This window comes from Barbus barbus (genome assembly GCF_936440315.1).
Source record: "Barbus barbus genome assembly, chromosome: 15".
Lineage (NCBI taxonomy): Eukaryota > Metazoa > Chordata > Actinopteri > Cypriniformes > Cyprinidae > Barbus > Barbus barbus.
This window is the reverse complement of record NC_136743.1, coordinates 28,941,673-28,966,856: the sequence shown is the minus strand read 5'-3', so window position 1 is coordinate 28,966,856 and position 25,184 is coordinate 28,941,673. Positions and strand designations below refer to the sequence as shown.

At 36.5% G+C, this 25,184-nt stretch overlaps 1 protein-coding gene across 1 annotated transcript in view; it reads right to left on the bottom strand.

Moving 5' to 3' along the window:
- The window catches only part of LOC306881608 (A-type potassium channel modulatory protein DPP6-like), a gene marked incomplete at both ends in the record, with an annotated part of 90,009 nt that extends 65,331 nt beyond the window's left edge, over positions 1 to 24,678 (bottom strand). Inside the window, one exon of the mRNA XM_079435775.1 lies at positions 24,487 to 24,678. Within this exon, the coding sequence (XP_079291901.1) occupies positions 24,487 to 24,678 (192 nt within the window). The remainder of the gene's footprint in view (positions 1 to 24,486) is intronic.
- Positions 24,679 to 25,184: the final 506 nt, after the last annotated feature.

The following is a 25,184-nucleotide window of genomic DNA, read 5'->3' as shown; positions in this document are numbered from 1 at the left end:
ATTTGTAATGATACAAATTTGCAGTTCACCAAACTTGAATTTTGGAATGCAGTGAAATTTGTATGAGTTTGCTTTTCGTGTTTACCCTTAACAGCCCTGAAATCCTCTTTCAGTCTGCAAAGATAAAGTTTTTAGCAGTTTCATTAATTAAAGGTTTAGTTCACCCAACAATTAAAATTCTGTTAATAATCACTCACCCTCATGTCGATCCAAACCCGTAAGACCTTTGTTCATCTTCGGAATGTTAAAATGGTCCATGTGACATCAGGGGCTCAACCGTAATTTTACTAAGCTACGAGAATACTTTTTGTGTGCAAAGAAAACAAAAATGACAACTTAATTCAACAATTCTTCTCTTACGTGCCAGACTGACCTGGAAGGGAAGAAATCATTGAATAAAGTCATTATTTTTTTTGCACACAAAAATTATTCTCGTAGCTTCATAAAATTACGGTTAAACCACTAATGTCACATGGACTATTTTATCAACGTCCTTACTACCTTTCTGTGCTTTGAACATGGTAGTTGTGTTGCTGTCAATGGAGGGTCAGAAAGCTCTCGGATTTCATCAAAAATATCTTAATTTGTGTTCTGAACGACATGAGAGTGAGTAATTAATGACAGAATTTTAACACAAACTGACACAACACGGCACTGGTTTTTGCTTGCCACCATTGTGGCACATTTGAAAATGACCACAACTGAGATTTGAGAGCTGCTTCAGTTTTGATCTGTTCCTCATACAAAGGCTTGAAAAGTCTTGGAATGTAGTGCATGAGTTGTATGGACTACTTTCACAATTTGTTGTCTTTTTTGGAGCTTGACAGTATAAATCTCCATTTAATTACCTTGCAAGGAAACAGAAGCTTGAACATGATACACAACTGAGAAGAATGAACATGATACACAACTGAAAGATAAGAATTTTTAGATGAACTATCCCTTTGAAACTTTAAGACGTATGCAGGCCTGTCTGTTCGTCTGTAAGTGTAAGTGTATATATTCCTGCTACTGTAAAACTAACGGACCTTTCTCATGTACCATCAAGTTGACTCGTGAAACCCCTGCTGAGTGGAACAGGGACACATGAGAACAGTATCGGCCTTCATCAGGTCAACGGAGTCCAGACTCTGACAGCCACAGATCAACACTCGCAAACACACACACACAAACATAAGCTGGCAGAAAACTGCTTCAAACTGTTTCACCAGCATCAGCACCAAACCACTTACCAATCCATTAGGCTCCATTTACACTTCAGCGCGTATCAGCATTACAAAACCACATGTCTAAACGCCCTGATAAGCTCCTGCTAACCCCTTGACTTCAGCTGGTGAGTTCTGCTAATGCAGATGCCACAAATTCACTGCAGTTGAAAGAGAAGAGTATATTCACAGGCACTAGAGCGCTGAGTGAGCCGAAGCCGAGACCTACTCCACGCTGATGGAGAACTTAAACCGGATGAAATGTGTTGTTTGCTAACAATTTAACTCCTTCAATGTAAATCTATAGTATTTTTTTCATCCGTTTAAGCGTATGCCAGGCGAAAACGGTATACCTGATCACTTAGAAAATTAATAGCACACCTCTGCTCAACAAACTGCATTTTGCATTTTATTAAAAACTCAGTCAAGATATGGAAATGAATTTTACGACTGAGTATTGTGTATGCAGTGTTTATGCAGCAAAGGAAAAGAATTGGTGAATCTTTTTTTTTTACCGATTCATTGAAACAAACTCTCTGAAAGCACAGACTCACAGTAAAGAAACTTGACTTCCCATCCCTATCATTCATGTCTGTAGCACAAACAGTGAGATTCAAGTTATAATACAGTCACCTAACAACTACTGTATAGTAAAACAAATTTAGGGTTAGAGGTCCATTGCTCATCCTCAGAATAGAAAAGCTATATTAGTTGTATAAAAGTACTGTATGTAAATAAATAAGAAATAAACAGAGGTTGCCCAAAAGACCCTCTTTTGAGTAGAACCACTTTCTAACACCACAGACTCAGGATCTGCTGTTTGTTCAAAAGATGTGTCCAAATCGCTGCTACTAATTCGAAATCATGTCAGAACTAACAACGCCAGTGTTGGATCATTTCCAAGAAGTTAACATGACAATGTTGCTGTTATACAATTTTTCAGTCAACCCAAAGTATATATTGCGTAAATATCGAGCACATTTTAGACATGGTATTACCAGTTACCGTTGTTTGGCTTTTGCTCTGACAAAACAGATCCAAACAAAATCACAACAGAACTATTGCAACAACAAACAACACAGTATGGTTTTTTGGTCCATTTCAATGAATCAGTGTTTTTGAACAAATCGTTGAGTGAATGATTCAATAGATACACGCAAACAGATGAACATGAACGATCCTTAAATGTCATTTATCTCTTCTAATGTGTGTGTGTGTGTGTGTGTGTGTGTGTAGTAACATAAGAGTGGGCTATTGGCACATCACATGTCATGCAATTCTACACAGGGTTGAGTAACTAGGCAAGATTGAGAAGCAATCATCACTACAAAAATCTGGAGTTATAATGGAGTAAAAATGGAGTAAAAATACATTTTAACCAATGACTAAGTCACATCCTCATCCAACATGCAATGTGGATTTTGCCATAAACAGTGTATTCCAGTCTAGATATGGCAACAACACAAACTGAACTCATCCAGACCTAAGCTACAACTGCAGTGGTTAGGGCCAGGTCAAAGTAAATATTGTCTGGTGAGTATGCTGGCCATGCAAGAACTGGGATGTTGTCAGCTTCCAGGAATTGTGTACAGATCCTTGCAACATGGGGCCGTGCATTATCATGCTGCAACATGAGGTGATGGTCGTGGATGAATGGCACAACAATGGGCCTCAGGATCTCGTCACGGTATCTCTGTGCATTCAAAAGCAGATGAGCTTCCCTGAGACGGTTTCTGACAGTTTGTGCAGAAATTATTTGGTGATGCAAACTGATTGTTGCAGCAGCTGTTCGGGTGACTGGTCTCAGACGATCTTGGAGGTGAAGATGCTAGATGCTGGATGTGGAGATCCTGGGCTGGTGTGGTTACATGTGGTCTGCGGTTGTGAGGCCAGTTGGATGTACTGCTAAATTCTCTGAAATGCCTTTGGAGACGGCTTATGGTTGAGAAATGAACATTCAATTCATGGCCAACAGCTCTGGTGGACATTCCTGCAGTCAGCATGCCAATTTCACGCTCCCTCAAAACTTGCGACATCTGTGTCATTGTGCTGTGTGATAAAACTGCACATTTTAGAGTGGCCTTTTATTGTGGCCAGCCTAAGGCACACCTGTGCAATAATCATGCTGTCTAATCAGCATCTTGATATGCCACACCTGATTATCTCGGCAAAGGAGAAGTGCTCACTAACACAGATTTAGACAGAATTGTGAACAATATTTGAGAGAAATAGGCCTTTTGTGTACATATAAAAAGTCTTAGATCTTTGAGTTCAGCTCATGAAAAATGGGGACAAAAACAAAAGTGTTGCGTTTATAATTGTGTTCAGTGTATTTATATATTGTAGGAACTTAATATGTTTAACTAATGGCAAAATTTGGCAATTCTGTATATTGTCTGGGGGTTGGCATCCTCTGAGGTCCCCTTCTCAGGTGACCATGAGGCAGGCATTACGCATTATGCTAGGTTTGTGCAGGAAGTAAGCCTGGAATTACTGAAAACTAATTTCAGGCGGTTCAGAAGCATTTTTGTTTTCTTTTGGGAGATAATAATTCCATTCGTCATTTTGACTCAATTTGTCTTTGAAACTTTAAATACTTTTTACATGCAAAAACAGCCCTATTACACATGACATGAAAGGGCAATATCCGAAAGAGTATAATAGGGGAACCTTTACATTTTTAATAATGCACTATAGGATATTGCAATGCATTATGGGATTGTCTTCTCACAAAGGATACATGTGATGCTGCCTCAGTATTTAGCCATATGAAGGTATTATAGAAAGCAGCATACTATGATTATGTTGTCAACCTTTTGCAATATATAACAATAAAACGCGAATCACATGTAAAAAAAATTAAAAATGAAATATACAATTACAAATGTAAACTAGATCCAATATCAATTACAGATAAAAAGATACAACAGAAGATACGCTGCCGGCCAAATGGGTGCCCTAAGCAGAATTGTATTGTTGTGCCCCCTCCCTCGAATATTATGGAAGTAAAAAATAAAAAAAACCTACTATAAGGGTCAAAATAGAACTTTTGATAGAATATAAAAGTAAATAAATTGTAATTAAATTGTATAATTCACCAATTACAATTGTAGCTCTAGACAGTTATGGTTATTTTATAAATACAGTTGTCTGATTGATTTTATAGTCTCAAGCATTCAGAAATCAAGCAAAGGAAAATTAAGCAGTTTTACTATATGATAAAACCTTGGTATGTTTTTGTTGAAGAAATTATAGAGGCTGTGTCATCTATTGCAAAAAGATGCCCAAAAATTAAAGATTAAGTGGATATTTGAATTGAATGCTTGGTCGATAGCCTATTAAACAAGGATTTTGATCGTCCTAGTAACGGAGTGACAGAATTGTGAGGCGTGCGGATCCATCTGCAGAGCTTTATTATAAGGTGTGGTCATGAAACAAGCATTGGTCGGTACACAGCAAAAAGACATAGATGAGGCAAGACAAAGAGTATTCCTAGGACAAGCGTGGGTCTACGATCGGCGAACAGTAGCCAACAGGGCAAGGCAAAGAGAGATAATCCAGGTACACAACAATAATCCAGGCAGGGGAAAACACAATCCGAAACAGGCATGATTTAGACTTAGACTTAGATTTAGACTTAGACTTAGACTTAGACTTAAGCCGGGCTCACACTGTGCGATTTTTAAAAGTCTTTTGCGATTGTTGCTTGTCACACTGTACGAACATGATCCCCATGTCAGACTGTAGGATCTCAGTTATCTTAATGTCAGACTGTACGACAGTCAAGACGCCGATAAAAACGGACGTACTCAAGAAGACTTGTCCGGAGTTTTACGTCATCAATACGTGACCCGCGTTCTCTCGCTATAATGGTAGCTAGCAAACAACAGCAACGTGTAGCGTTAGTTTTATTAATTACATGCCTTGATGTTAAAAAAAACAAAAAAAACAAAAAAGACGACGTGTGTGGAGCAAGTCATGGCTGGGCAAAAGAGGACTTTATGGACTTCCAGTTCTACAGAGCGAACTTGAGGTAATTTTGTTATTCGAGTTTAAACATCCTGCCCCTTAATAAATAAACTTTAAGTAAACTTTACCTTGTACATGTATTGTTTTTACAAATAATGAATGGTTTGAAGTTGTCGCGCTAATTGCGTCATCAAGTTCAGTGTTCCTATTGGTTCTTGGTTTGACGGTCGTCGTAGGAGATGTCACATTGCAGGAAACTTGAGGAAAGTGTCTGAAATCTTCTGACACTGCCAGAATTTAATCGGAGGAAAAAAATTATCGCAACGGCCATTAATCGGCTGTCGGTGAACATGTCAAACCAGCGATCTAGACAACCGATTTTAGCCTAGGATTATAGGAATCTTTTAGGATTTTAGGATTTTCAAAATTTGTCTCAGACGAACAAATCGTGGCCAAAATCGCACAGTGTGAGCCGGGCTTTAGACTCAGACTCAGACTCAGACTCAGACTCAGACTCAGACTCAGACTCAGACTCAGACTCAGACTCAGACTCGCTCCGTAAAGTAACTATCAGCTAGGGTAGCAATATGTGCTTACAATACAAATGAGGAAGTCCATGGTTTAAGTAAGGCATGTGATAGGAATCAGCTGTGTAATCAGTGTTTTCAGCTGAGTGTGTGTGTGTGTGTGTGTGTCATCAGTGCAATGGATGATGGGAACTGTAGTCCGGGGTGAAGTGCAACAGTTAGTGTAGTTCAAGAGTCCATGTGGTGAGCGGGTGACCTCTGGTGGTGAGTCAACAGAAGTTCATAAACCGGATTCGTGACAGTCCTGTTAGTGTAACAGCAGCAATTACCAGGCCTTTGGCTCCCTTTGCAGGCATTTTTAATGTTATGTAATGCACATAAATTAATTATGTTGTATTAAATTATGTATTTTAACAGTGTTATTCAATGAAACCATATAATTATTAATTAACAATCATTATTGCCTCATTGTTTTTACATAATGCATTTTAAGTCATTTTAAAGGCTATTGTTGGCGTAAGTCTGTTGTTATAACCACAAAATAATATTATCTTGATAGCTACGTCTTTGTAAACTATTATTTGAAGTAACAAAACCATCGTTAATTTGTGGTTACCATGGCTACAAGAAGCATGATTTTTGGTTTTATTCGTAGTAAAACCATGGCTAATTTTCATAAGGGAACATGGAAACATGGAAAGAATATTAGATGCGTTGGTGGTGGTGAAGTATTAGACATCAAAACGTTGTTAAAGTCAACAGCCAAAACAGTTTCACAGGATTATGATGAATGTACCTCAAAGTGATGCACAAGCTTCATCTTCATTTTTTTTTTTTTGATTAATTAGGATGGTATCCCCCTGGGAGTTGGTGCCCTACACAAACTGAGTACTCTGCGTATATATGGGAGCGGCAGTACTGCTCTGCTCACAGTATTCAAATATAGGCTACTTAAAACTATACCGCCACTTTTCGGAGTGTCTATTTACACTAAGTGCAAATAGCCCGCTTTGTTGGCAAAGGCTATTTACACTAACTCCACCCACCAAGGTGTGATTGGGACAGTCAACACTGAAAAAAGACGCTTGTTTTACATCAGTTTCAGTGGTAAAGCGCGTGCATTTTGACGCAATGAACCTGCCTTTTGCCCTTTTCAAATCTCATATCGCATTGGAAAGGCATTTATTTTCAATAAGAATTAAGGAAATAATCAAAAAGTTGAAAATAAAGTATCGGTTAGGGTTAGGGAGGGCTTTATTGTCCCAGTAAGGTGGCATCCATTTAATAATTTGAATTAAAACTATAATTTACACTCAATACGTTATTATTGCGTACTGTTTTATAATGTACTACAATACTGAAGTGCAGATAATTGCCACTATTTGCAATAAGTAGTATATAAATAGCAGAAAATCTTGCTATTTTAACATAGAATCCATTGCTATTTGCACTTTGATCTTTGAAACTTTGCAGACTTTTTACATTCAAAATAGTTATATTACACACTATATGACATATCATATATATATATATATATATATATAAAGAATACTAAGACACTTTTTAACATCAAATAATGCTTTTGGAAATACGCATTGTGTGTATAAACTCCACTTCAACTTCAACTGATATTAATTACACAAACTGCAGTTACAGCCAATTTGAATTTGAATTTTTACAATTTCTAGAATTTAGAAGGCATTTTCAACTCATTTCTGTATGATGCATAACCCTGATTTTACACCAGCCCACGTTATTGATCAGATTATTCTGTGAGATAAATAATCCATATCTCATCTCCATGAAATCACGTCTGATGATCACAGATAAGCTGTGCTGCAAACCGGAGAGCTGAAGTGTTTCACAAATGCATGGCAAAACAACAACCTGGCAGCTACAGCAATTATTAGCATAGAAAATCTGTCCGCATGAGTAGAACTGACGTCCTCTCAGTCTTAAGAGTCGGCCTTCTTCAAACCACTGTGCCTTCATTTCCAGCACTGAGCATGAAATTGCAGGGGGACGTGCGGTTGCTGAGATCTCTAAAACATGAGAGCTGTGACTCAGACATGACATAAAGAAAATGATCACTAAAAGAAACTAAAGGACAGAGAAGAAAGAAATTAGATAATAGTAAATAATGTGCTTGAACATTTGATTTCTGAAGATTTTGACCAAAAATTCATTTTTCCAAATAGTGCTTAGTTCGATTTAATAACATCATGAAGCCATGATTAAAATATATCTTACATTCTACATGAAAAGGCATTTTAACAACAACTTTAAACACTCCATATAAGAAAAAAATCTAAGTTGTTTTCAATATATTTTTGCAACAGCATGTTGCTAAGCTTATGACGAACAGTAATACTCATAAGCATAAAAATATAGCATTTACAAACATGGGATTATGTATTTTTATTTATATTAAATTAGCTTTGTCAATACTTTTCAGTTTTGATTGCAAGTAGGCTATATGTAGAATCAACAATGTTCATTGTCTGCCGTCTTGGATGGACTTTTTCTTTATGCTTGCATTATGAGATATTGCAATGCATTATGGACACATGTGATGCTGCCATAGTATTTAGGCATACAAAGGTATTTTAGAACTAACTAACTTTTCCAATACACACAATAAGAAACAAGTTAAGTGTAATAAAATAAAAAAGTACAAATTAAGCATAAACTTGATCCAATATCATTTACAGATTAAAAACATACCATGGAATATGCTTTCATGAACTGTAAATGTAAATTAAATTTTTGTCTTGTTCCCCAGCATTAAAACATACTTAAAACAAGATACATGTTTCACTGTTGTTTTGACATTTGACATTTTAAGCATAATTTCTCTCATTTTAATATATTCTCTGGAAAAGTTTATCTTTGTCAGGATTGGACCCATTTTGTCATTTGTTTCAGTTCCTGTTTTGCCTTATTTGGTCACCTTCCTGTCCTTGTTTAGTTTGATCATTAGTTGATTCCCCGCACCTGTCTGTCGCTCATTAGCCTGTGTTTATAAGCCCCAGTCTGTTCAGTTTGGTTTTGTCGGGTCTACTTGTTTCTATGTGTGTTTGCTCAAACTCCTGTGATTATTCACAGTGTTTCCTTGATTAAAGACTGTTAAACATTTCCTTGTGCCTCCAGAGTCTTCCTGCAACTGCGTAACGTAGCAATCTTTCACAAGTTTCCCGCTATATGCACACTAGACACTTTCTATAAACACTCCCTGCTACAAAGACTCAATAAAAAATGTTTACTTGAGCGTTGCACTACAAATCTTTTTCACTATGCGCTGCTTCCCACAAAATCTCTCTTTAATCTGCACAACAATTTAATGTACGAAATATACATTTCATGTACAGTATATATGTAAAGTTCTTGTACAGTCTAAGTTTATGTATGTCTAGGCAATCAGAATGACAATAAAGCTCAACTTGAACTTGACCTTTTACAATTAATTTGTTTCAGGGATGTTTGTGTATTTATTTACTTGAAAATATTTTTTGCATATTTTCAGTAATGTTTCTCAAAAATGGAAGATTTGTTTGTTACCCTACTATATGATAATGAATAAATCCTTTGCTTGCATGTGTAAAATAAAACAGAATTCAACTCACGGTCACTACAGGAAACAAGTGAGGTGCACAGAATAACACGTGCGAATGAATTCAGATTGAGAGCGAGGGTTATGTTTTAGTGTGTCAGGAGAGAACAGAGCGATCAAACCCAAAGGCTGTGCGCTCGGCTGGATCCTGTGTGACTCCTATCATTTCAGAGTCAATAAATGACAAGTTGTGTGGCACAACACATTAATTCTACATGGCTTCATCTTCACAAACAGGAATAGCACAACTCCCTCAGCTGTGAGGACCAACATAATAGCTCTGGCATTACTATTCTTACACTGAAGGAGGCAGGAAAGACTATGTCCACAGTTTACTTCATAATTATGGTATAATAAATGATGCTGTCTGTCTGTGTACATTTCAAACTGACAGTTTTCTGAATTATTAAGTTACTGAAGTGCTTCTGCTTTGTTTAATCATCAATGGTTAAAATGTCTGCCATGAAAGATGAAATGAACAGTACACACTCTTCTATTATAGGTCAAATGGTATCAAACTACAGATTACATTCATTCCATTTATTCATATATATAAAAAAAAATATAATAATAATTCACAGTATCCTGGAGGGCTGCACTGCCCCCTGCTGATTACATTGTGCACAGATTTTACTTTTTAAAAAAAACACTCTGTAGAGTTGCAACAGGGGTCAGAAGTGAAATTGCTTCTATTTTACATTATTATTATTATAAACACTTTATCTAAAGCCTTTATATATCATGCATTTTAAAAGTACAGTAATGCATTAATTATGCCTTGCAATGCACCTTATAATGCACTGCATGATTTCATGAATAATTGTAACCAAAGTTATAATACATTATAATATTTATCTAGTTATTGTTACACGTGTAAGAAGAATAATGCATTTTAAAAAAAAAATGAAAAAAAAAACTTTAAACATTATAATGGTTTTTAACTTTGGCTACAATTATGTATGAAAGGATACAATGCATTAAAACATATATTATGAATACCTTTATAATGCATTATAATCAAGGCTTTAATGAAAGTGTCACAAAATAAAATTAAATTACAAATATTACACGCTCAGAAAAAAGGTCCAAAAGCTTGTCACTGGGGTGGTACCTTTTTTACCCCTAAAAGGTGCACATTAGTATCTTTAATGTACGTATTAGTACTTAAATGGTAGATTTTTTTTCTTTCTTCAAAATGGTGCTTTTTTTGACAGCTTTTGTCTTTGTTTGTACCAGCATAATATGTAATAACATTCAAAAGAAAGAGCATCTTGTGGAATCAATGAAGCAGTCATTCATTTCTCAGTGCAAAATCTTAAATATATTATTTTATCTCATAACTTAAATAATTATTGGTTAATGTCCAGGTTCAAATGTGAAAACTCTTACATTTGCACTATGGGTCTCAGACATATGAACCAACAGAATCTTTAACTAAAGCAACTCACAGCACACGTCCTCTAGGAAAGAATAATTGTCAAACACTCATCATTTTCTCACACACACACACACACACTCCTGTGTTAGATAAAGTGTTGCTTGGGGCTTTTCGACTCCTGAGTCATTCTAATTGGAAATTGGTCTTTTTCCCTGCATGAGGTGACCCAATGGACAAAAAGATCCCTGTTGCTCATTAATATGAGCCTTCGGGATACGCCGCTGACACACTCATTACCTGACACAATCAATCCTCTTCAATGCTGAGAGTGTGAGCGGCTATAAATAATTTTACTCTGAACCCAGAAATTGTTTTATATTACAGGAAAGTCAGGTGCGGTTTCATTTTGAGGCTGATTTGGTCTCCATCTTCCTCTGAAGAAGCATTCATTCATAAGAATGCTAACCGTTTTATATATCTCAAAACTTCACTGAGACTGTTTGCATCTCGTTTTGGGTCTGTAATGTGATGCATTTGTGAGTAAAACACAAACAAATGTTGATTTTATCCATGAGGAACTGTTTGGATTGTGAAGGGAAGGGATTACAAATACTAAAAGATTATGAGGACAAACATATTTTGCACTGATGCGACTGTGCATCATTAAGTAAATAGGTTTCATGTTGACTGTAATTACATTTTCTGTGCATTTATTTCTGTAGATCGATAACAATTTCTATATATGTCATATGCATATGCTATTTTAAAATTTCTGTACTTTAGCATCCATCTCTAATGTTCAGAGATGAATGCAGCCTGGTTTGTGGGTCTGCAGCGCCCCTGGTGGACAGCAGGAGCTCCAGCAGTAAGAGGACACTTGACTGGCTGGTTCACGCTGCTGTTTCCCTGCAGAAATCAATAGACACACTATATGACTACCAGTGATAATGAGCCACGCTCAGGTTTCCACTTGGAACCAGAAAAGCCCTAATTACACCCTTACGAAGCAGGATAGACTAGAACGCTCTCCATCAAGTGTATTAAAACCTGACTTAATCAGTGACCACAGTGAAGGAGAACACAATGCTGAAAAGGAGCTACACAGAAGAACACATAGCAAATTCAAAAGGTGGCAGAAAACTATTCTATATGCAATATTTTAGAATAATAGTAAATAACACAACTGGAAGTGTGGGAAATATGTAGTGAAATATGTTGGGCTTGGGCCACAAAGGGAACCTGGGGGGGGGGGGGGGGGGGGGGGGGTGTTAAAACATGCTTACAAAAACAAACAAAAAGAGATGATGCTGATTATTATTATTATTCAAAATACCATTTAAGGAATGCAAGAGGGTCTGCGGAAAATGTTTAGGAAAAGTTGCGTTAAGATGCTATAAAAATCAATAAAATTAATAATAATTATTATTATTATTACTATTATTATTAAATCATATTTATTATTTATTTTTTATTATTATATTATAAATTATTATACTATTATAATTTATTGTTACAAAATTATATTATATATTATTTTTATAATTATTTTGAGTTGTCTTGCTATTATTATTATTGTCATTATCTTCATCATCAAGGGGACACAAAAGGGTGCTGGGGTCTGTGACGTTTTTAAAAAGTGTAAAAATTCAATAAAAATAAAAGTGTATTAATAATAATAATAATAGCTCACTGAATTTAACATGATTATCTGCTTTCTAAACACTGCTGCATTAGATTAATTCTAAATTATTTTATTCTATTAACAGAAAAAAATTAAATGTAAAATTAATAGAAAGTAACTTTTTGTTCCAGATAATATTTTCCATGTTAATATTTTATTCCAGTGGTTAAAACAACCTTTGCCAAAAAAGTTGGCCAAATTAAATTAAATTAAATTAAATTAAATTAAATTAAATTAAATTAAATTAAATTAAATTAAATTAAATTAAATTAAATTAAATTAAATTAAATTAAATTAATGACAAAATTATTTTGTTTGCTTGCTTGCTTTGGAAGAATATTCTTAGGTAAATTAAATGTTTAAACATGAGCCTTTGGATAAAAATGTTTTGACTGACAGCGTATGTAATGAAGGCCATGCATAGTTTCCTTTATTTGCTAGATTTATCCAGTCAGTAGTCAGTTTTATATCTCACACGCAACTCTGTGCGTGTGTGTGCTATTCATATACAGTAATGTATCACCGGCAGACTGTAGCCTTGTTCTTATTTGGACGTACAGCTGCAGAAACAAAAGGCTCTGTTTACAGCATACAGTACATACACAGAACTTCAACATATTCCACAAAAACACATTACTGAGCCCTATTCATACAGCAGGGCTGAGAAAACAGTTTCTTTGAAAACAGCTACATACAAGAGAAACTGATGAAGAAGTTCTGAGGGGGGAAAAGTTCAGCTTATATCAGGCTAATGTTACAGCACAGAGCTGTACATCACTGCTGGCCCAGTAAAACTCCGGGAAAACAGCTTACAGTGAAAGTAGGGAGGAAAGCTGTACATCACTGCTGGCCCAGTAAAACTCTGGGAAAACAGCTTACAGTGAAAGTAGGGAGGAAAGTGGAACAAAGTAAGTAAACACGAGTGCTATTCTTAGCACAGAGAGGATGAAGAAGTGCTCAGGAGAAACTTCTCCAACCACACAGAGCCCTGATGGAGAGAAGCGAGCAGAGAATGAGAGAGAGAAGGAGGGTACAGAAAGAAATGAAGGCCTGAAGAAGGGAGATTTATCAATTCGCACCATCAATGTGAACCTCTTAGGAAAGACTCCTGAAGCAACCTGACATTTCAATACGAGCCAGAAATGTCAGAGAAAACTGGGAGGCAAGACACATAAAATTGTTTTCATAATATATTTAAAGTCAGCATGAAATCAAAACTTGACCCTATTTGCTTTCTAAACCATGTAAAAGCTGACATAGGCTGACATTTTTTTTATAGTATAGAAGTTTATATATATTTTTAACCGTATAGAAGTTTTTCTTATGTTTACTTAAAAGATTTCAAAGCAAAAAGACACATGAACTACAACCTGAATGCAGATATTGTATATATATATATATATACACACACATAAATATACTAAAAGGCTTTTACTTGCTAAAAAAAAAGTCTGAATTATGAGGCGTAGTAAATTGTGTACAACAGGTTTTTCAGCACAGATTTGATCTACTTAACCATGTTGATCATTTAGAGGCCTTAGAAATGTGTGTATCAAATATCATACAGGTGTCTTTATGAGTTTAATACATGCTCCTGTTCTTATTGTGGACAAATGATCACTGCATGTTGTTCCACAGATAAAAAAAAGAAAGAAAATTATTGGATATTTTACTCTGGATACCTCTCTCTGTTGAAGGATTCTGCATCATTTAAATTCTGATTGCTAGCAAATGCCCTCATTATCCTGCAGTCACCTGTGATGGACATGCATGTGTTACAGAGAATATAGCACTCATTATCTTAGGCTAAACGCTTTCAAATGTAAATTTATTCCCTCTGTGTATTTTTCAAAAATTACAGCTCGCGTCCCTCAGAGCTGCGATTGGCTGGCTGAGCGAGGAGAGCTTTTCCTCATTATTGACGGCCTGCCAACACATCCCAGAGGCGTGGCAGGAAATGACAGACAGCCGTGGGCAGGACCGAGAGCTGACTGACGGCCTGTTGAGAGGCGCTGAGGTTCAGGGGAAGTTTGGCAGGGAAAACAGATCAATGCTCAGTGACAGCAAACCCTCAAAGACCTGAAGAGTCACGACGTGTGAATATAGAGAGCGCCTGTCACCTTCACAAACACACACACACACACACGTACGTCTGTGAAAAACAGCTTGAATTATTTATGTCTGCAATTAACTGATTTACGGAAGTGGCATTTTCCCATCCTCTGGTGCTAAACGATCACATGACCTTTGATGTTTAGGCTGTTTTATTACAGATCAAAAAGCAGCTTATTATTATCAAACCATCCAACAGTCATGTGATATCACAGTTGGCACTTCGGCCGATTTCGTGAAGCTAAAACGTCATCTATGCACAGATGGTTTTTAAAAAAAGGAGGAAACATGCAGGTTTCAGCCGCACCCTTTTCAACCTTAGAAACCATGGCAACGGTGAGGCAGAGAGAACAGCTTTTGTAGCAGAGCCGGGAAGCCATTACGGCACAGAGCAGCTGACCTTTGAGCCACTTCAGACTGATTTGATAGGCAGACGGAGAAAAGAAGAGAAATAAAGATACAGCCAGATCTACTGCATTTATTTGATTGTGGTGGAAGTTCAACTGAAGTAAACAGGAAGTGTCTGTAAGCAGAGCTGGAAAACAATGTATATTAGATTAACCATTATACTGTCTTCAACTGAGACATCAAAATACATTTCTCACAAAAATGTTTATTGCGCTTGCACTCAGAGGAGTTCTGTAGGTAACACATAACCAGAAGCTCATCGATTGAGACCACTTTATAGCTTAAATAATAAACTGGAGCATTATGCAAGTACAAAAATATGAGCTTCACAATTCTGCTTTCTGCCGAATTCATTGTAAGTGGATGTACTGTATACAGTTTTTAGATCATTTTTGCGTCTAAATAATTTTTCAGATATGTCACTTGGTTGAAAATAGCCTTTGACATTCTGTAATATTCTATTGTGTGTATTAACACAACAGTTAATGTGATACTCAAATCTGATTAGTCGAGAGCAGCAGTGCTGATACACAGTTCACCACTATTAGAGCTTTTCACTGTATCATGTGACTTTGTTTGTTCCAACAGACTGTCGGTCTGTTCATTAGTGAAGGAGATTTTTTCTGCAGTTTACATTGTTACGCACTCATATGTCTTTATAAGTGAGTCCTTTGAACCAATCAACTGATTCAAATAAAAAAAATACAGTTTTTTTGAAGAATAAAACAAGTCATGTACTGAATTTGTAACTGTGTATTAGCGTAGTAGGTAACACTTTCTTTTAGGGTCTCTTAACTAGTTGCTTATTAGCATGGATATTACTAGAATATTAGCCATTTATTAGTACTAATTAAGCACATATTAATGCCTTATTCTACATCCCTAATCCTATACAATATCTAAACTTAACAACTACCTTACTAACTATTAATAAGCAGCAAATTAGGAATTTATTGTTAATAGTGAATAAGTGTTCCAGAGTAGTACGCTTAGTAGAAGAGTAGTATGCTGACATGAGTTCTCAATTCTTATGAGTGAATCATTGAATCGTCCACTCAACCAACTCATTTAGGACCAAAACAGTGGTTGCAGTTTTGGCTTCATCTGGAACTTCCATTGGGTTTGTAATTTTCTTTTTAAAAAACCATTTGGTTTCATTAATGGCTTTTGGATGTCTGCTTTCTTCTGCCAACACAGACAGAACACTGTGGCAATATACTTAATGGCAGTGTTTCTGTTCTTACACTACTGAACCAACGGCTTCCTCAAAAACCACTAAAATGATTGTAAAGAACTATTATAATGACTCAATCAATTGCAATCAATAGTTCACACAAGAATTAAAATTATTTCAATAACTTACATCATTCCAAACCTATTACTTTCTTTTGTCTGCAGAATACAAAAGTTTGAAGATATTTGGAAGAATGTTGGCAACAGTTTTGGTGACGACTTTCATTGTATGGAGGGGAAAAAAACCCCCTTCTCAAATTAGAAGAAAGACAGTTTTGTAATGATATGAGGGTGAATAAATACGGATTTTGCATTTTGGGGCAAACTAGAATCATTAAACATTGGGTTAAAGTAGAAGCAGAATCATTGTGATTAACTGCTATCCCTATTAAAATTAAAAAGAAATGTGAATGTAAAACGTTAAAAAATAATTCATTTACATGACAACAACGTTTTGGGGGCCCAAAAATGTAAACTTCCGAAAGTGGGTTTCAAAGTTGACGTTTTCGAAATTTGTGTAAAAGTTGACGTCATGCGTATTACATTTACATTTACATTTATGCATTTAGCAGACGCTTTTATCCAAAGCGACTTACATTGCATTCAAGTTACAGTTTTTACATTTTATCAGCTCTTGCTTTCCCTGGAAATGGAACCCACGACCTTGGCGTTGCTAGCGCCATGCTCTACTATTTGAGCTACAGGAAAGACTGTCTAGACATGTATTACATGTCTATAGGCATGCATGAGTTTCTTTACAAAGTGACATGGCCAACTACTGACCTGGTATGCGTAATACAGCGTTTTAGTCATTTTTGTGGCTCTGTGTGAATCTGTAAGTGCAGAAAACCCACCACCAAGTTGCACACATCATGAATGTTCATTTCTCAAACATTTTGACCAGCTTGTTACTGCTGTCAGCACAGAATAAGACTTCAGTACCCTAAGCTACAGAATCTGCTCAAGTGAGACTCTCGTTCCGGATGTTTGTCTAGCCCACGGGGCTCAAAAGACCTGATTATCTGGCAACAATCAGATAAAATAGCAAGAAATGCAAAATCTCAAAACATGAACTAATATGTTACAGGTAGGGCATATTATCATGCTGTTATCTGGACAGCAAAGGCTATGCAAAGTGCAACAGTACTAGATGTTTGTGTGTGTTTAGTCAGTGGGGAGTGTTTGCGCATTCAAACTGAAGTGTACTGCTCACCATGACAGCTGCGGCTTAATATGACAGGCCTGGATCACTGCTGCCTGCATCTGTTCAGATGATGCATTTCACGCAGTCGCATTTCAAACAGGCAGAGCCAGTCTTTCCAATCAACTTCCTCTCCACACTTACTCAAAGTCAACTTCCAACACATGACGAGATTATTATTCAGGCTTAAAGTTTGGTTGCAAACGCGTTCAGTCTATTTTTAACTTCTACTCTACTCAAAGAAGCCAGACTGTTCATCTCATGAAATCAGTCTAGGCGTTTGCGTTGGAAGTGACAGACAGACAGACAGATTCACAGCGATCCATGTGTGATGTGAAGCAGAACGCTGCGAAACAATCATTTTTTGATGACGAAAATCAAATGCTTTGTTACCACTGTCTCTCACTTTTCTAAAACAAGTCTACTTGAATGAGAACGTGGAGGGCTAAGAATAACATTTCTCTTCTCCATTGCTTAGACGAGCGAGTCCTCTGGGAGACAGTTGCATTTGTATCAGTGATGTGTCTCTCACACGTAGCGGCTTGAATACAAAACATGTTTCAACATTAACAATCTGCTCTGCCGTTATCACAGTGGGAAACATAAGAAAACTCTCAGATGTGATAATCTTGAGCAACTGACACAGACACCTAGAGTCACTTACTTTCAATTTTCATGCTAAAATGCCTTTCTGTCTTCTTCTACTTTTGACCTTTCATGCTCAATTAGTCAGTAAAGCATCTCTACATATAAAAAGGATTTTTATACTTGAAATTGTTTTTCTAAATCTTGAGTAAATACATGCCTGGGTTAAGATGTTTCATGTTACACTGACTGTGCATATTGTACCCTGAGGGATAAATTAGTCATGGACAATCAGATTTCAAGACATCACTGTGCATTTGTTAACCCTGGGGTTTATGTTCAAATTTGCATATTAATCAGATCACAACATTGATTGAACGGGTTCTGCTTGTCGGTCTGTGAAGATAACGTCACATACATAGGTCAGCTAGATCTAGGTTCTAGATGCAAGTGTTTGCCTTCACCATCTGACATTTAGATTTTGTCAGTGTGAATATCTTTGAGACTAAACTAAGCTTATGAATATTTAATGGTGTCAACATTAAAGTTCAAAATTCTAATTTCTGTATACAAACTTTCTTTGCAACAAAAAGGGTAAGATTTCACACCCTGTGACTTCTGGTTTTAAACAAAGTAAAAATGAAGAAAAATAATGTCTGCACACTGAAATTATAGCTAAAAAAGAGAAAAGAATATCCAAACCTGCTCAACATTTCGACAAATCAGTTCTTCATCAGGCATAATATGTATGTTTTATTTATTTATCTACACACCTTTTTGCAATCTTAAGAAAATATATAATACAACATATAAAAAAATAATACATTTGAAGTCAGCATACAATGGAAACGGCAATTGTCTTTTCTTGCCTATAGTGATGCAAATCTGAAAGAACACCTGAAGAAACCCATGAGCTGACACGACATTAGAGTAATTATGGACTTCTAGCATCTCATTCATCGACTGACTGACGAGTCCTTTATAATTATTAAAAGACTTAACAGGTTTGTCTTTGCTCAATCGCATCATGTTCATAACAATCAGAGTTAAGTATCTTGTTATATGAGTGTGACTGAAAACTAAATGTATTTACCGTGTTACTGTACATCTGTTGTCTGGTAGTTGCTGACAGCTTTATATGTAGTTTTAACATAAGAATTGTTCATTTTGATTTCATTGTGTCACTTAATGTAAAGATACAGCCCGGTCTCATTAAAATGCGTATAAATAGCACGCCAAAATAAAAATGAAAACTCGTGGTTTTGATACAAAAAAATTGACTTTGGCTTATATATGACACGCGCATGTTTGGCGTGCATATAATACACAGTTTTCACGTGCATATAATATGAAATTTACCCCACAACCCTAACCCTACCCATCGCGTAGCATATACACGCCAAAGTCCATTTTTGCGTATCAGTACCACGAGTTTTCGTTTTTATTTGGCGTACTATTTATACGCACATTCATGAGATCGGGTAGAAAGATACATTTGTTTTTCTCAGAATTGCTTGTTTATATCTTGCAATTCTGACTTTATAACTTGCTTGTTATACATGTGAGATATAAACTTGCAATTCTGTGCAATTCAGTCATCAGAATTGGACTTTATAACTTACAATTTCAAGTTTATATCTCAGTATTCTCAGAAAAGAAGTCAGAATTGCATGAAAAATATCATAATTGCAAGACTCACAATTGTAAGACAAATGTCAGAATTGCAAGTTTTATATCTCAATTTTGGGGAAAAAAATAAGTCAGTAATGCAAGATATAAACTTGAAACTGCAATTTCTCAGATCAGTCTTTTTTCCTCAGAATTTGACTTTATAACTCACAATTGCAAGTTTATATCTCACTATTTTGAGAAAAGCCGGTCCAACAGAAGAGGTGCTTCTGGCAGTGATGCCTAGCAGGTAAGTACACCTGTGCTGATATCAATATAACTCACAATTGCAAGTTTATATTTCAATATTTTGAGAAAAGACTTTAGAATTGTGAGAAAAAAGTCAGACTTTTATTTTTATTATTTTTTATTACAGACGAGTATTTTCTGAGGGGAATTTTTTTTATTCAGTTTTTATTTTTTATTAAGGGGGCTTTTATAGGTCTCCCATGTTTGTATGGGTAGGACTAAAAGTCGATGAAGCGAAAAGTGTACTTTATGATTGGTTTGTCCTACACAGTGATTTTTTTTTTCACTGTACCATATTTGACAATTGCTAAATACTCACACCTTCTATAAAAGCCACTGTCTCAGGATACGTAGTGAAATGACACGTTTTAAAATGGTTGGATGATCTCAGTATACTCCGGAGACATGTGACGTAACCACCAGATTAGGATGTAGATTAATTTCTTGGAATGGATCATGGAGATAAGCGCATTCGACCAAAAAGTCTGTATTTAGTGAAGCTTATAAAAGCATTTTCAGATAAGATCATTTTTATTGTACAAAAAAAAAAAAAGTTTCACTGTGCATATTTTTCATGATGTTTCATGAAGTGTTTACGCTATGTAAAGCATCAAGAATGGGCTATGAAATTGTGTGTGATACTCATTTACATGCCATTGGTGCTCTAATGCTACGTGTGTAATATTCATAATAGAGTAGTAAGCCTACAGTCGAGTGTGACATTTCCACACACGCGCTATCATTTTCACTGGTGTGTGGAGAGGTAATTAAAAATACGGTGTTGATTGACCTACTCAAATGTCAGCAGCTCTCATTGGGTCCTGAGACTCACATGACGAGACCGCGACCAAGACATGCAAGTCACGATTTGTAATTCTCACGCTCCTGTCTTCAGGCAGCCTGCACGATCTTATCCAGCCTGTCACACACTGTGGACCGTGACACAAGGCAAAGCCAGGTTATTTGACTGCCCCTCGCCTGCTTGAGTATACAGAGAAAGTCAATATGCTTCTCTTCATAAAAGGAAACATATCCACAGGCCCCTGTCCTTTTGAATGTCACTCTATTCTGGGCCAGCCACCTATGGATGATTAATTAAGGTCACTGTACTGCCTCACGGCCCCGCCAAACACAGCAAGGGATTACAAGACGAAAAACCTGGTGTAATATTTTATACGTTGACAGTCTGTAGATCAGGAGGTCAATTTTTTAATTACTAATTAGTCAACCTTCTAATTAGCTAAGCATCACTGCATATTGACCGACTATTATAAAGGGAACACAATCATTTTAATAACAAGTTCATTTTTTCAGAGCCATGGTGTTTACACCTTTCTAGGAAATCAGCCTTTTATTGACTTACTTATAGCTGGAGAAAGAATTTATCATTAAAAAATTACTCGTCACACTGTAAAAAAAATATTTTTAAAATTGTAAATAGATTACTGGAGGATTTTTTACAAGAAAATATAGTAACGCTTTAAATTTTTGCTGGACAAAAGTGTGCTTTCAGTGTGGATGGAAGGACAAAATTGTAGAGGAAAAGCTGCATTTTAAATGTATGCAGATTAGTGTAGACGTAGCCTAAGTATCATTAACAAACCATTATTAGTATTGATGACATAAGGCGGGTGAAGGTGGCTTGAGCTGAAGTTATGTTGTAAAGTGCATGCTCATTTTTTCTTGTCTTTGTGATGAATGAGGTTATAAAAGCAGCAAATGATGTTAGAGATGTAATTTTACTCTGCAAAATTTGCATATACGCAATATACTCACCTGTGTATTGTCTGCCTACAACAAAGATCTATGATTTTTTTCCCTATGCATTTCAAACCAGACTGACAATATAATTCAGTGTACATTTCAATTGTATAAGTTGTACTAGCTCATAGTAAAGGATGTCTAAGTCACATGATCAAACGGATATTATGAATTCTGTATGCTGATTGGTAAATATACACTGAAAAAAGTGCAACTTTAGAAAATAATTTATTGTAGTGATATCAGCTGTACTAAAATACAATCTGTATTTACAATGTATCAATGCCTTATTGCTTAAATCAAAATAATATTTGATAAATATTATACATTTAAATTTGAATTTAGAATTTTTGCACAGCTTTATCCACAAAAATGATTAATTGCAAAAAACACAGCAGGGATCAAAATCAAGGGGGACTGATTGAGCTCCCCGTCTGCTGATTGTCACTGCCTCGGTCATTAATTATTCAGCACAATCTACTCGTGCTGACAGACTGTCACCGGACAGAGCGGGACTTCAGACTATCCACAGCTCTGTCAGCCCAACATCCAAAGCTTGTTAAAAGAGCCCGTTTTTGTTGTTGAAGCCAAAGCTATCAGAACTATTTAATGCAATATACCAAAGCAAACTAAACTGCAGTTGGTTATGTAACCATTATTTAGACTTACTCTGTAAAACAATTCCAGAAAGAGGCTGTGGTTCTGAGTAAAGCGAAGTCTTTCTAACATAATCACTAATCTAGGTGATTTTACAGTAAGTTCCTTTGAGAGTCATAACCTTCTGCAGTCAGCTCTAGTAGGCCGTGACCCTGCAAAGCATGAGCGATTTGTCTAGACAGTTTCAATAACGAAAAGTGAACACATCATCCATTAAGCTAATATGCTATTCCCTACAGACACAAAGATATCATGCTCTTAGTGTCACAGTCTGTAAGACTGAAATAAACCAGCATGAGGTATGCAAAGTCTACTACTAAAATACATTGATGTGACAGCACCATGGTAGATAAACAAGACTTTTCATGTTAAAATAGAATAGAATATATATATATATATATATATATATATATATACAGAGTGTCTATTTACACTAAGTGCAAATAGCCCGCCTTGTTGGCTGAGGCTATTTACACTAACTCCGCCCACCAACGTGTAATATGGACAGTCAACACTGAAAAAAGACGCTGGTTGCTCATCAGTATTAATGGCGTAGATGGTAAGGCAAGTGCTTTTTGATGCAATCGACCCGAGTTCAAATCCACCTTTTGCCAAACTATTTTTTTTCCCTTTTCAAACCTCATATCGCATCGGAAAGGCATTTATTTTCAATAAAAATGAAGGAAATAATCAAAAAGTGGAACATAAAGTATCGGGTAGTGTTAGTTGAGGGAGGGAAGTGTTTTTTCTTTAATTGATGATGCAAACTTTTTACCCCACAGACTGAACAAAATTAACATTTCTTGGTAATTGGTTGACCTAAATTGGTATTATCTAATTGTGTACTTAATGAAAAGTCTATAACATACTTTGGTTAATATTTCTCAATGGTAGAGTAAAAAACATCCTTTTTACCTTGTCAAAATCAGCTCTGCAGAAATCAACCCGTTTTTTGCATGTTGCTTTAAATGTTAATGAGCCCTGCTCGCCCCGCCCCTCTCTTCTGTGAGGTGACTAGCCGTGCTCTGAGAGACTGTTTACTTTAGCCGCATTTAGCCACGGAACTTGCTAAATAGCACGTTATTAGGAATAGCAATTGCAAAGATTCATAAAAATACCCTTATTCTCACTTCGGCCTTCGTCCATGTGACATCACACAGACAAGAAGCAAAGAATGGCCTGATTTGAAAAAGGGTATATTATTTTTAAGGATTAAATAAAAACCACTGGGTGGATTTTTATCATTATAGGGTGGATATGTACACACACTGCCAGCAGACATTTATGTTCAAACAACATGCAAAAGTGAATTTAGCATCTGATGACCCCTTTAAATTGAACAGCTGAATAATTTTTGGTTGATTGTAATCCATTATATAGCTTTTTATCAAAGTTATCTATATATATATATTCATTCAAAAATTCATATAAATATGTTAGTCAATTTAACCAGAAAAAAAACGAAAACACTGCTTCTCATAACAAGTATACGTAAGAAACCGAACAATTTTGACACAGAGTCACCGAGGTCTACAGGGGTAATCTTTGAATCATGCTGGGTTTTCTCAGCACATGACAACAAGATGGCTTCCTGCATTTTGGTTACGCCACTGTCTTTTGGCGGACAGAAATTTTTCAAGTGTTAATACTTTAAAAAAAAACATTGGTTTACTGCATAATTTAAAAGAAATAAAACATTATCCCATTTTTATTTATTTGTATTATTATAATTTTAATGGTAGGGTTTTTTTAACACATGTACATTCAGCCCCAGAATTTTCTAATATTTGAAACGAATTTTAGCGACACCTGACAGCACATGTTGACGATTTGTGACGCATGATCCGCTGTGACGTCATTCTGCTCTTCGAAGGTCAGGTCAGTGAGAATAACATGTGCAGCGGTTCCGCGCCAAGCACCCTGCTGGTCACTGTTTGTGTTGCCTTCTTTCAAAGAACTAACCCGACTCGGGAACCGAAACAGTTGTGTTACAGTTTAAAACCCTGCTTTAGTTATAAAAACAACCAGAAACCCGCTCAGTGCGCTACACGACTTTCACAATCCAAAAAGAATAATCCCTTTGAACCTATACAACATGCAACAGCAACTTTTACTTCTGCTTTATTCCTCGTTAAAAGGAAAAACGTGTACTCTAATAAATAATAAAAACATAAACGTTGAAAATACCGCCTCTATATAAAACACAGTCAGCGCGTAAAGAACATAAAAGCGCGACTCTTACGTCTTCATCCTCGCAGGCGTTTCTCTTGCGGTACTGGACCGGGGGTCGGGATGAGGGGTGATGAGGACTCTTCCCAGCCTTATTCTCCTCCTCGGGAACCTGTCCACCCAGGAGATGACTGGCTTCAGGTGGATGGGGAAAAGAATTGTTGGTGTTAATCTTCCCCGAGAATCTCTGGTAAAGCGAAGCCATGAGTCCGGTGAAACCACTAAAGCATCTCAAAGCGCGGTATCTCTCCTCGGATGGGCTTTATTTTAATGTCCCTCTCCCGAAGAAGGTAAACGCTCTTCTTCTTGAATAGCCCAGTGCCCGATGTCCTCCGAAGAAAGGCAGTAAGACGAAGCCTTTAATTGAAATGAATCTCTAATGCGCTCCGTTGGAGTAATTTCTCTGTTTTATGGCTTTGGCTGGAGCCTGCGCGGCACTAGAGAAAGTCTGCTCTGCATTCAAAGCACGTTGTTTCCTCTATAGCCCGCCTGCAGAAAAGCGTCTACACAACAGCCTGTGTTAAATTGCACTCTGTCACCGGATTTAACAAACAGAGCTTACAACATCTCACTGCATTTCAGAGAATGGGGCGAGCGATGGAAAGACAGCAGTGTGAGCTTTACGCAGAGCAGTGTGTGAGTGTGTGTGTGTGTGTGTGTGTGTGTGTGAGACGCGTTCTGCATGAGAAGTGACCACAGACAGGATATTTC